At 40.4% G+C, this 12,870-nt stretch overlaps 1 protein-coding gene across 11 annotated transcripts in view; it reads left to right on the forward strand.

Moving 5' to 3' along the window:
* The window catches only part of DAB1 (DAB adaptor protein 1), a 1,145,503-nt gene that overhangs the window by 828,540 nt on the left and 304,093 nt on the right, over positions 1-12,870 (forward strand). For all 11 annotated transcript variants that reach the window (XM_082264815.1, XM_082264809.1, XM_082264811.1 and 8 more), the window contains one exon: positions 4,238-4,440. In XM_082264815.1, coding sequence (XP_082120941.1) covers positions 4,374-4,440 — 67 coding nt within the window. In that variant the 5' untranslated portion in view covers positions 4,238-4,373. The remainder of the gene's footprint in view (positions 1-4,237; positions 4,441-12,870) is intronic.

A 12,870-nucleotide genomic window follows, 5' to 3' on the forward strand; every position in this document is an offset into this window, starting at 1 on the left:
TTGATGAAACTAGTCAGGTCACGGCGTGCTGACGTCACACCCACCTACTTGTTGTGAAGGACGGGCGAGCGGAGCCGTCCGGCCGGCGGCTGTTACCTCCCTCCAACCCCTCTCATCCACGTTCCTTGTCGTCTGATATTTGTAAGTGCAATACATTTTTGTGTCAATAAATAGTCGTTGGATTTTATGCTATGGCTCTCCCCTCCTCATTTCTTGGGTAACCTGCATCCCTCCCTGAGTCTGGTTGACGAGCGCTATCAGGAGTGTTGTCCAGCGTCACTTTGAACCCCCGCTCAATTAATATCTGGAGCTGGTAAGAGTACCCATTCTCACTGGTGCCCTTTAGGTTCTATTATACGTCTACCTTCTAGTTTATCTGGTAAGCGGTTTATCTCACTACCTGCTTAAACTTCTTGGTACAGTCTATAAGGGAACCTACCCTCTTCGGTGGTGGCTGTCACTATTCACCACTATTGGATTTATAGTTATCACTATTTGGGTGTTATCATCGTTTGTTTTGTGGTTTTACGCTATGGCGTTTGCCTTTTTTTCCCTCATTTAAACGTATCCCTGGACACCTGCATCACCACGGTACGGGTTGCTGCCTTCTGAGGTCTGTGGATTCGGTTCCCATTATTTTGGCTACAGTATCTGCTACTTCTGGTAAGCGGTACCCGCACAAGTCATAACGCAATTTTTTCCATTTTTGTTACTGGTTTACACTATGGTGTTGTTTTTCTCCTTCTATTCATATACCACTGAGGAGATTTACATCGGAGCCCTATGAAGCTTGCTGTGTTCCACATTTGAAGACTCTGCCTTTAAATTTCTTGGCTCTTTAATGATTGGAATCTGGTAAGCGGTACCTGCACAAGGGTCATCATTTTTCCCTCTTATTTATGGACATTCACATGGACTGTTTCATTTGTTAGCGCAGCTTTATTTATATATTATCCTTATGAATGCCTAACAATGCAAGTTCAGGGGAAATAGAGAGAGAAAGCTGCAACCTAAAATTAATCTCTGAAAAAATGCTAGACCAATAGGTCGCGACTTTAGGGCAGTCCCAGAACATATGAAAATATGAACCTGGGTGTAAACGACATTGGGGGCAGTTAGGGTCATGATCTGGGTAGATACAGTGAAATCTCAGAGGGGTAAAATACACCCAATTTAGAAATTTTACCTGAATTAGCTTATCTCTGGAAGAGATAACAAGCTTGAGGCCTTGCTCTAAACAATCCTCCCAGTCTTCTCTATCCAGGGAAGGGAGATCTATTTTTAAATTATACATTGACATTTTTGTAATTATATAAGTCTGCATGAATAAAATTACCAGGTATGTTACAATATATGGTAACAGTATTGTTTTTCTAAAAAAAAAAAATCCAAAAAACCTTTTATCGATAAAAAACCAACCTTGACTTCCAGTTAGTGACTTTGCCTAGGGGAGATGATGCCATCAGTTACACCCAGACCCTCAGCAACCCACCAATAGCAATAGACAGACAGACTTCAGATCCTTCAAATTTCTTTCTTAGGTGTACAGGATGCCCAAAAACAGCAGCAAAATATCCTTCTGTACAACAAACTTCTCAAAGAACTCTTTATGCCCACACAGGCTACTAGGATCTTCCAGTATATTTTGACCTCTGCCGCAATTCAACTGTAGAACTTCTAAAAGCTCTTCTACAGGCCAGTGTAGATTCTGTAGACCCAGACAGGCAACTAGCTTCAACAAGCTAATTAATTACTTTGACTCCTGCCACAGGCAAGGTTTGGGTATCTGCCACTGGCCGGTTTAGGACACTCTAGGACAGTGGTTCTCAACTCCTGTCCTCAGGACCCACCAACAGGTTTTAGGTATTACCTTGGGGAGAAGCAGACTAGCGTACTGCAATTACCGAGCAGCAAATTAGTTCACCTGTGCTGTATTTCCGTTATCTTGCAAATCTGGTCTGTTAGTGGGTCCTGAGGACAGGAGTTACGAACAACTGCTCTAGGAGAACAAACCTTCTCTTGGCCTTGGCTTCCTCTTCCATAAAAAAATGTCTTGGGGGGGCAAAGGCTGGACCTTTCTGGAGTTACATCTTCCCCAAGAAGCAGCCTCGGAGGCAGGGGCCTTTAACTTCTATATGTTCTCCAAGAAAAGTCCGGGAGAAAAAAACCTTTTCAGAAGGTCTCCTTAAATACTTATCTTCTTCCCAGCCCACATCAATGGCATGAATTCCTCAGTGTTTGGTCAGGGCAGGATTAATGTTCATAAGTCAACACATTGTATCTTCTCACTCTATCTACTGGAGAACACTCAACAGCCACAAGCATAAACAAAGTCCTAAAGCCCCGTACACACACAACGATTATCGGCCGACCGATCGTCCGTCTTTTGTCCAGAGTTGTGTTTTGTTGGTTAGAATGTGCCTAGACTGCACACAAATTTTCTCGCCCAACAAAATTCTACTTCAGAAGTGATGTCATGTGTTGGGTTGCTTTCTTTGTGTTTTTTCTTCATGCCCAGTCTTGCTCATCAGATTTTTCCCTGTCGAAATCTGTACTGACTGCACGAAAATCGGCTGTTGTGTTGACGGCCAACAAAAATTTTATAGTCTGCTCACCAGATTTTTTTCGGCCGAAAAGTCGGAGTTGGTTGTCGGAAGCATCATACTAACAAGCCGAAAATCGGCAGATTGGTCGTCGAACGAAAAATTCCCTGCCAATTTTCGATGCGTGTGTAGGGGGCTTTAGGCTTAGGAGAAACCCAACGATCCCAGATGACACGAACAATGCTCAGGCTGACTACAGCCTACCTGCAAACAATAAATATGGACTTAAAGCAGGGTCCCTACAACTTCTCCAAGAAAAGCTTATGGGGTAATGAACCCTTTTAGAAGGTCTCTCCAAATATTCATTCTCTTCCCCAGCCCACATCACGGCGATAAACCCCTCAGTGATTAGACAGGGTAAGATAAAGTTTCCTTACCCAAATCATTGTATCTTCTTCACTCTACCTACTGGAGAACACTCAACAGTAGAAACAAACAATATCCTTAGGCTTGGTAGAAACTTAACAATCCCAGAAGACATAAACAATGCTCAGATTGGCTACAGCCTACCTGTGAACACTAAATTTGGACTAGGGACCCTAAATCCCTAAAACCCTTTTAGAAGGTGCCCCCAAAAATTCATCCTTTCCCTCAACCCACATCACTTGTATAAATCCCTCAGTCAGGGGCTGACTGGCAACTTTTGGCCCAGGGGGTAAATACAAATCAGAGGCCCATAGAGCAGCAACCCCCCCCCCTCCCACTCCCCCCTCTTTCCAACCTCCTCCTGACCCCCACTCCAGGCTGAGGCTCTGCTCCAGGTACTCTCTACTCATAGGCCTAAACTGGGTTCCCAACCTGGCCAGCAGGGAGTGGTTGGGGGGAGCTGGGGCAGCTTGGTTGGGGTTCCAGTGGGGCATGGAACCCACCACTGCCCAGACACAGTTTACACCATCCATGTTGGGGGGGGGGGGCATGCCCTCTGTCCTTGACTCCAGTCCGCATTCAGTAGGGCAGCGGCAGGGACTTTTTACTTTTATTCACCAGGAATCCTTTAGGCATGTCTGTGGCAGAAGCAGTTCAGACTATTTATGGTGCATTAGAGCAGCCCAGAGGGCAATTGCCCCCCGGCCCAGTCCTCCCCTGCCCTCAGTGATTGGCCAGGGCAAGACAAATAGCTAGAACTCAATATATTGTATCTTCTCACTCTGTCTCATAGAGAACATTCAACAGTGGCAGGCAGAAGCAAACAATATCATTGGGTTCAGGAGAAACCCAACAAACCCAGGTGACATAAAACAGAGCTCAGGCTCACTACAACCTAGCTGCAAGCAATACATTTAGACTAGGGACAGTCCAGCCAATGACAGGGTCCCTACAGAGGTATTAACTGTATCAAAGCTACTCTAAAGTAAAATTGTGATCTTGATTGGCCCTTGAGAGTTTAGAAATACCTTTGGTGATGTAGACCAGTATTTTGTCCCTGTCGTGTAGAAATATTTTGTAGGACTGGAAACCTAATTTTAGTTTAAAACAGTCACAAAGAGGAACAAACTGGCTTCTCCCACTTGAGCACCAAAGAAAGGTTGCTCTGACCTCCAGCTGCTCCCCCTGAAGTATTCTCCATACTATGTCACCACGACAAGTGTCCTTTTAAGCTCCTCCAACATGGCTGTTTGTCATTTCTCTTGCAGCTCTCGACAGACAGGAGTGAGAGATGTGACTTGGGCAATCTCATCTGAAGGGCTGAGTTGTTCTTTTGGAGGAGACTTCTAGATGAGACTCGCTGAGACACTGAATCTGTGTGAAGAGGCCTAAGGATTTAATAGGATGTCAACGGAGACGGAACTTCAAGTGGCTGTGAAAACCAGCGCAAAGAAAGAATCCAAAAAGAAAGGTAATTTTTCCTCTTGTTTTTGGGGAGAACATCTGTGTCACCATGACTGTGACCTCTAATGGTTTATATGATAACTAGAGCTGTGTGTTTTACTCCGATTTGTCTCTAAAGTCAGTGCTTAAGTAACTATTCATACCTGTACATTACAGATCAAATTATTGAGAGGTGAAAGAGCTTACAATCTATTAGAGGATAAGGGAGGACGCAGACAGTGGAGGAGCTTACAGTCTGCTAGAGTATAAGGGAAGATGCAGATGGTAGGAGAGCTTGCACTTTATTAGGGTATAAGAAATGATACAGGGAGTGGAAGAGCTTGCAATCCATTGGGGTAAGAAGTAAGGACATACTGTATAAGGTGTTTACAGCCTATTAGGGTAAAAGGGAGGATCTAGAAGGTAGAAGAGCTTACAATTTATTAGGATATAAGGGAGGATACAGAAGGTAAAAAGAGCTTGCAATCTATAAGGATATATGGGAGGATGCAGAAGATGGAAGTGAGCTTACAATCTATTGTGTTATAAAATATGATGCAAAGAGTTTGCAATTTATTGAGGCATAAGGAGGATACAGAAGGTAGAAGAGCTTAAAATCTATTAGGATATAAGGGAGGACACAGAAGGTAGAAGAGCTTACAATCTATTAGGATATAAGGAATGATACAGAAGGTAGAAGAGCTTACAATCTATTAGGATATAAGAGAGGATACAGAAGGTAGAAGAGCTTACAATCTATTAGGATATAAGGGAGGATAAAGAAGGTAGAAGAGCTTACAATCCAATAGGATATAAGGGAGGATACAAAAGGTAGAAGAGCTTAAAATCTATTAGGATGTAATCGAGGATACAGAAGGTAGAAGAGCTTACAATCTATTAAGATATAAGGGAGGATACAGAAGGTAGAGGAGCTTACAATCTATTAGGATATAAGAGAGGATACAGAAGGTAGAAGAGCTTACAATCTATTAGGATATAAGGGAGGATACAGAAGGTAGAAGAGCTTACAATCCAATAGGATATAAGGGAGGATACAAAAGGTAGAAGAGTTTACAATCTATTAGGATATAAGGGAGGATACAGAAGGTAGAGGAGCTTACAATCTATTAGGATATAAGAGAGGATACAAAAGGTAGAAGAGTTTACAATCTATTAGGATATAAGGGAGGATACAGAAGGTAGAAGAGATTACAATCTATTAGGATGTAATCAAGGATACAGAAGGTAGAAGAGCTTACAATCTATTAGGATACAAGGGATGATACACAAGGTAGAAGAGCTTACAATCTATTAATATATAAGGGAGGATACAGAAGGTAGAGGAGCTTACAATCTATTAGGATATAAGGGACGATACAGAAGGTAGAAGAGCTTACAATCTATTAAGATATAAGGGAGGATACAGAAGGTAGAAGAGCTTACAATCTATTAGGATATAAGGAATGATACAGAAGGTAGAAGAGCTTACAATCTATTAGGATATAAGGGAGGATACAGAAGGTAGAAAAATGTACAATCTATTAGGATATAAGGGAGGATACAGAAGGTAGAAGAGCTTACAATCTATTAGGATAAAGGAGAGGATACAGAAGGTAGAAGAGCTTACAATCTATTAGGATATAGGGGAGGATACAGAAGGTAGAAGAGCTTACAATTTAATAGGGTATAAGGAAGGATACAGAAGGTCGAAGAGCTTACAATCTAATAGGGTATAAGGGAGGATACAGAAGGTAGAAGAGCTTACAATCTATTAGGATATAAGGGAGGATACAGAAGGCAGAAGAGCTTACAATCTAATAGGGTGTAAGGGAGGTAACAGAAAGTAGAAGAGATTACAATCTAATAGGGTATAAGGGAGGATACAGAAGGTAGAAGAGCTTACAATCTATTAGGATATAAGGGAGGATACAGAAGGCAGAAGAGCTTACAATCTAATAGGGTATAAGGGAGGATACAGAAAGTAGAAGAGATTACAATCTAATAGGGTATAAGGGAGGATACAGAAAGTAGAAGAGCTTACAATCTAATAGGGTATAAGGGAGGATACAGAAGGTAGAAGAGCTTACAATCTAAAAAGGTATAAGGGACGATTCAGAAGGTAGAAGAGCTTACAATCTGATAGGGTGTAAGGCAGTGAAAGAATGTCAGCTGCACTCCGCTGGGCTCCTTTTGCAGTATTTTTTATTCCCTTTTTTAATTCCTTCCCTCCTTGACTTCCCCTATCCTTGTGAGCAAGCAAGGAGTGGTGAAACGCATTTCACCAAAGGCTGGTTTTTGGGTGGAGACATTACTGTATTCAGTCAATTCATTGATTATTTAAAAAGAAAAGAAAAATCTGCAATAGGAGCTACGTGGAGTGGGGCTCACATTCTTTCCTATTGTTATTTGAGAATAAATGACCAGCACCCAGGATGTCCATATCTTGAGTGGAGCTTTGGATCTGAGGTTATAAAGGAAGATACAATCTGTCAGAATACAAGGGGGGGGGGGGGGGGGATACAGAAGGTGGAAGAGCATATAATCAAATATGAGTATAAGGAAGGATATAGAAGGCAGAAGAGCTTACAATCCATTTGGATATAGCGGAAGAAATAAAAGTCAGAAGAACTTTTGCTTGTTTTTTTACTTTTAAGGGTTTATATTATAGCTAGAGCTATGTGTTTTACTTAGATTTGTCTATAAAATAAGTGCTTATGTAGCGATTCACACCTGTCAGTCACTGGTTTAATTTTATTTCCAAAGAAACAAATTATTTTCAGCTTAGCCTCCAACAATATTTGAATGTAGCAGAAGCTGGGGGGGGGGGGGGGGGTAAATGTAAGTGGCTGATTGAGTTTATTGCTGATGAGTGACACAATGTCCAGCCAATAGCATGTAAAAGGGGGGGTTGAATTTTCTTAAGCTACACGCTGGTAGATGTAATAGGCCCATGGGGGAAGAAGATGGGGAAGGGTACCTCTCGGGGCAAGGAGCTCTGTTCGAGTCGTGGATACAATGAGTACAAGAGTACTGAAAATTGTCAACATAGATGGCGAAAGAGCTTACAATCTATTAGCATATAAAGGAGGGTTGCAAATGGCACGAGTGCTTACAATCTACAGATATAAGCGAGAATACAGGAGGAAAAGCTTACAATCTGTTAAGGTATAAGGGAGGATACAGACGGTGGAAGAGCTTGCAATCTATTAGCATATAATGGAGGGTACAGAAGGTGGAAGAGCTCACAATCTATTAGGGTAAAAGGGAAGATACAGATGCTAAAAGAGCTTGCAATCTATTGGGGCATATGGAGGGATGCAGAAGGTGTAAGCTCTTACAGCCTATTAGGCTAAAAAGGAGAATCCAGATGGTAGAAGAGCTTACAATCTATTAGGATATAAGGGATGATACAGAAGACAGGAATTTCATGCTCTAGTAAGGTATAAGTGTGGAAAGCTGGAACGGAAGAGCTTTCAATCTTTTAGGATGTAAGGGAGGATACAGAAGGTAGAAGAACTTACAATCTATTAGGATATAAGAGAGGATACAGAAGGTAGAAGAGCTTACAATCTATTAGGATATAAGATGATACAGAAGGTAGAATAACTTACAATCTATTAGGATATAAGAGAGGATACAGAAGGTAGAAGAACTTACAATCTATTAGGGTATAAGGGAAAATACAAATAGAAGAAAAGGTTACAATCTATTAGAGTAGAAGGAAGGAGATAGAGGAGCTTACAATCTATTAAGCAGCCCATAGATGATTTAGTTTTTTTAATCCAATCATCGGGTTGAATTAAAAAAAAAAACTGACCCAATTCCCCCATCCACGCATTCAAGGTGGATGAGGGAATCACTCCCGCTGAGCTATTGTCTTCTGATGGCAGGGAGACGTCCCCGCTGTCCGAATACAATGATCAGCGATGCCGGCTATAGAATGTGGCGCTGATCGAGCAGCATTTATCCAATGGGCTGGTTGATTGGTACAACCATTGAGTATGGGTGGTTTCAGGGTGTAAGTGAGGATACAGAAGGTATCAGTCTACAGGATATAATGGAAGATACAAATAGAAGGAAAGTCTACAGAATACGTAAGAGCTTCCAATCTATTAAGGTGAAGAGGAGGATACAGAAAGGTACAACGGCTTCCAATCTATTCGGGTATAAGGGGGGCACCGAAGGTTGAAGCACTTCCAATTTCTTTTGGTATAAGGGAGAATACAGAAGGGGGAAAAGCTATTACACTATAAGGGAAGATACAGATGGTAGAAGAGCTTACAATCTATTGGGCCATAAGAGACAGGACAGTAGGTGGATGAGCTTACAATCTTTTTTAGTATAAGGAAGGATACAAAAGACAGAAGAGCTTACAATCTATTATTTATAGGAACAGTTGATCCAGGGAATATCTGATTACCTCTTGGGGATCAGGAAGAAATTATTTTCCCCCGCTGGAGCAAATTGGATCATGCTTTACTGGAGGGGGGCGGGGGTTTGCCTTCCTCTGGATCAACTGTGGGTATAGGAGTGTGTATATTTGTGTGTTTTGTTTTGTTGTTGTTTTTTTTCTATGGTAGTTAAACTGGATATCTTTTTTCAACCAGATGAACTATGTAACTATTAGGACATAAGTGAGGATACAGAAGGTGTAAGAGCTTACAACCTATTGTAGTATAAGGAGAATACAGAAAGTAGAAGAGCTTACAACCTATTATTATAATAGGTTGTAAGCTCTTCTACTTTCTGTATTCTCCTTATACTATAATAGGTTGTAAGCTCTTCTACTTTCTGTATTCTCCTTATACTATAATAGATTGTAAGCTCTTCTACTTTCTGTATTCTCCTTATACTATAATAGGTTGTAAGCTCTTCTACTTTCTGTATTCTCCTTATATTATAATAGATTGTAAGCTCTTCTACTTTCTGTATTCTCCTTATACTATAATAGATTGTAAGCTCTTCTACTTTCTGTATTCTCCTTATACTATGATAGGTTGTAAGCTCTTCTACTTTCTGTATTCTCCTTATACTATAATAGGTTGTAAGCTCTTCTACTTTCTGTATTCTCCTTATACTATAATAGGTTGTAAGCTCTTCTACTTTCTGTATTCTCCTTATACTATAATAGGTTGTAAGCTCTTCTACTTTCTGTATTCTCCTTATGCTATAATAGGTTGTAAGCTCTTCTACTTTCTGTAATTGTTACATAAATAAATATTTTTCTTCTTTCCTAAGATGTTTTTATTTATTTATTTACTTATTTATTTTTGGAGGAGAGAAAAGAAAACCCTGGCTGTCCAAAAAACAGAGCCATTCAAGGCGCCTCCACAATAGCCCAGTCCTCCATAAAAAGGTTTTTTTTCCCTAGCTGATGATAATTGCATTCCTGCAGCAATGGGGAAAGGGACGAGTCACAGGTCACGACTTGGGCCCCTGCATGGGAACAATAACTGTTGGCACTTTGGCAAGGCATGCTGGGAATTTTGGTTCAGCTATCTCATACAGTCGATGGGTCGGCCCTGACACTTTCGGACTTCATGCTGTGAGATTACAGGAGAAACATAAGGCGGTATACAATGTAACGCTGCATTCTGTTTGCTCTTAAAGGTTCTTGGAACTTACAGGTTGCTAAGCAACAGTTTATAACGTGCGCAAAGAATTAATCACCGATACTGTAATTAGCTTGGGAAAAAGATACCGCTTTTTGTGCAACTGTTTCTTCCCTTTCGATCTACACATTTTCTTCACAATTGTTTTTTTGCATTTTCTTTAAAAAAAAAAAAATTAAGATGTGTGCCATTGGTAAGATGTGTGATACGGTATATAGCTGCTGACATTATAAAATGGCTTTCAGGGTCTCATCTTCTGACCTGGTATATGGGAATTCTGTCTTTATTATATACACTATGTGCTAATATAGTATTTTTATTGAATCAAAAAAAATTGTTTTTTTTTATACTTATATTTTTATATTTTTATAAATTTAAAAATTAAATTTTTTAAATTTTTATATTTTATTTTATACTTATATTAAATACTATATTTTTTATTTATACAACATTTTTATACTTTGATTAACAATGCTTGCATTGGTAAAGGCCGACCCTCAACACGTCTTACTGTTAGGAGAAAAAGTCTTGGCTGGGTTTACAGCAAGAGGCTGAACACACTTAATAATTCATTCATAAATTATTACATTTATTTATTAAAAACAAGGATAAAACAGTATAAAATAAGACTAATGTTACAAAGGTATAAGATATACACATGCGATAGAAGAAAAAGCAATAAAAGGGAAATAAAAAGAAAAAGAAAAGGTAGAGATTTCCTTTAGCCATGTCACTCATGTATAATTGTGTATTGACCTTGGAATCTTTTTTCGGATCCTTTCTAAGCCTTGAATTGTTCAAGATGTGGCCATTAAATTCCTCTGAAAAAAAAGTGTGTGAATATATATATATATACACACACACACACACACTTTTTTTGTATATATATACAGTATATACACACACACACAGTATCTCACAAAAGTGAGTACACCCTCACATTTTTGTAAATATTTTATTCTATCTTTTCATGTGACAACACTGAAGAAATGACACTTTGCTACAATGTAAAGTAGTGAGTGTACAGCTTGTATAACAGTGTAAATTTGCTGTCCCCTCAAAATAACTCAACAAACAGCCATTAATGTCTAAACCGCTGGCAACAAAAGTGAGAACACCCGCGAAAATGTCAGAATTGGGCCCAAAGTGTCAATATTTTGAGTGGCCACCATTATTTCCAGCACTGCCTTAACCCTCTTGGGCATGGAATTCACCAGAGCTTCACAGGTTGCCACTGGAGTCCTCTTCCACTCCTCAATGATGACATCACGGAGCTGGTGGATGTTAGAAACCTTGCGCTCCTCCACATTCCGTTTGAAGATGCCCCACAGATGCTCAATAGGGTTTAGGTCTGGAGACATGCTTGGCCAGTCCATCACCTTTACCCTCAGCTTCTTTAGCAAGGCAGTGGTCATCTTGGAGGTGTGTTTGGGGTTGTTATCATGTTGGAATATTGCCCTGCGGCCCAGTCTCTGAAGGGAGGGGATCATGCTCTGCTTCAGTATGTCACAGTACATGTTGGCATTCATGGTTCCCTCAATGAACTGTAGCTCCCCAGAACTCATGCAGCCCCAGACCATGACACTCCCACCACCATGCTTCACTGTAGGCAAGACACACTTGTCTTTGTACTCCTCACCTGGTTGCCACCACATACACTTGACACCATCTGAACCAAATACGTTTATCTTGGTCTCATCAGACCACAGGAGATGGTTCCGGTAATCCATGTCCTTAGTCTGCTTGTCTTCAGCAAACTGCAGGCTTTCTTGTGCATCATCTTTAGAAGAGGCTTCCTTCTGGGATGCAGCCGTGCAGACCTAAACACGCAAGAGGTGATCAAATACCACCAAAACAAAGGGACATCAATTGTATTTGAGTACAGGCTAGGGCAACTTGGATTGAGGCGCTGAGGACTTTCATGGTACTACATAGACTTGTACAACAGGATTATTAAAAGATAATAATTTTTATTTATACATAATTAAAATTCTGCCCAATGAGTGTAGCAAATACACTCTAGGCATCCATTGGATGAAACATCGATAGGTTTAAACACATATGGGATCAAACAAGAAAACAACAACATCCTCTAATCAATATTCATTACAGTATGATTTCCCATAAAGGGATTACTCATATTCCTCCAGTTTACCTCTACATGTTTCACGGGGTACCGCTTCATCAAGAGTGAATATTCTAGAGGAATAATCTAAAGAAAAAAATATATAAATACATATACAAGTGATGATCCTACAGACAAAAATATAACAGTAACTCACAATTATCATGGTACATATAATCAGGGCTGCTGTTAGAAATCGCGGGGCCCCATACAAACTACCTGGCAGGGCCCCCTCAAGAAAATATTAAAGATAAATTTAGCTAAAATTACAACAAAATCACTATTATCAGACACAAATATAACATAACTCGCAAAATTGCTGCTAAATCTAAAAAAAAAAAAAAAAACTATGTAAAATAAAAAAGAAGATGAGATGAGAAAAATATACAGGCTGGGCAGTTGGAGCTCAGTGATCAGAGAGACAGAGAGAGAGAAACAAAGTTACAATTTACAAATAAACTCCTGAGCAGAGATAAGTGCTGGGAGGGGGGGCACACAAGGGAGGGGGATTAGTGAGGGACGACTGTCTCTTTCTCAACAGATAAAAGCTGATAGCAGGGAGAGGGACAGATCAGATTCAGGTGCTGGAGGAAGATTTCTGTATTTGTTGTCCATCACTAATCCCCCTCTCTGTGTGGGTCCCCCTGTGTGCTCGGGCCCCCTACAAGGGGGCTGGTGGTCCCCCTCTTTCAGCGGCCCTGCATATAATTGACATATACAC

Source organism: Pelophylax lessonae (genome assembly GCF_965119305.1).
Source record: "Pelophylax lessonae genome assembly, chromosome: 8".
Lineage (NCBI taxonomy): Eukaryota > Metazoa > Chordata > Amphibia > Anura > Ranidae > Pelophylax > Pelophylax lessonae.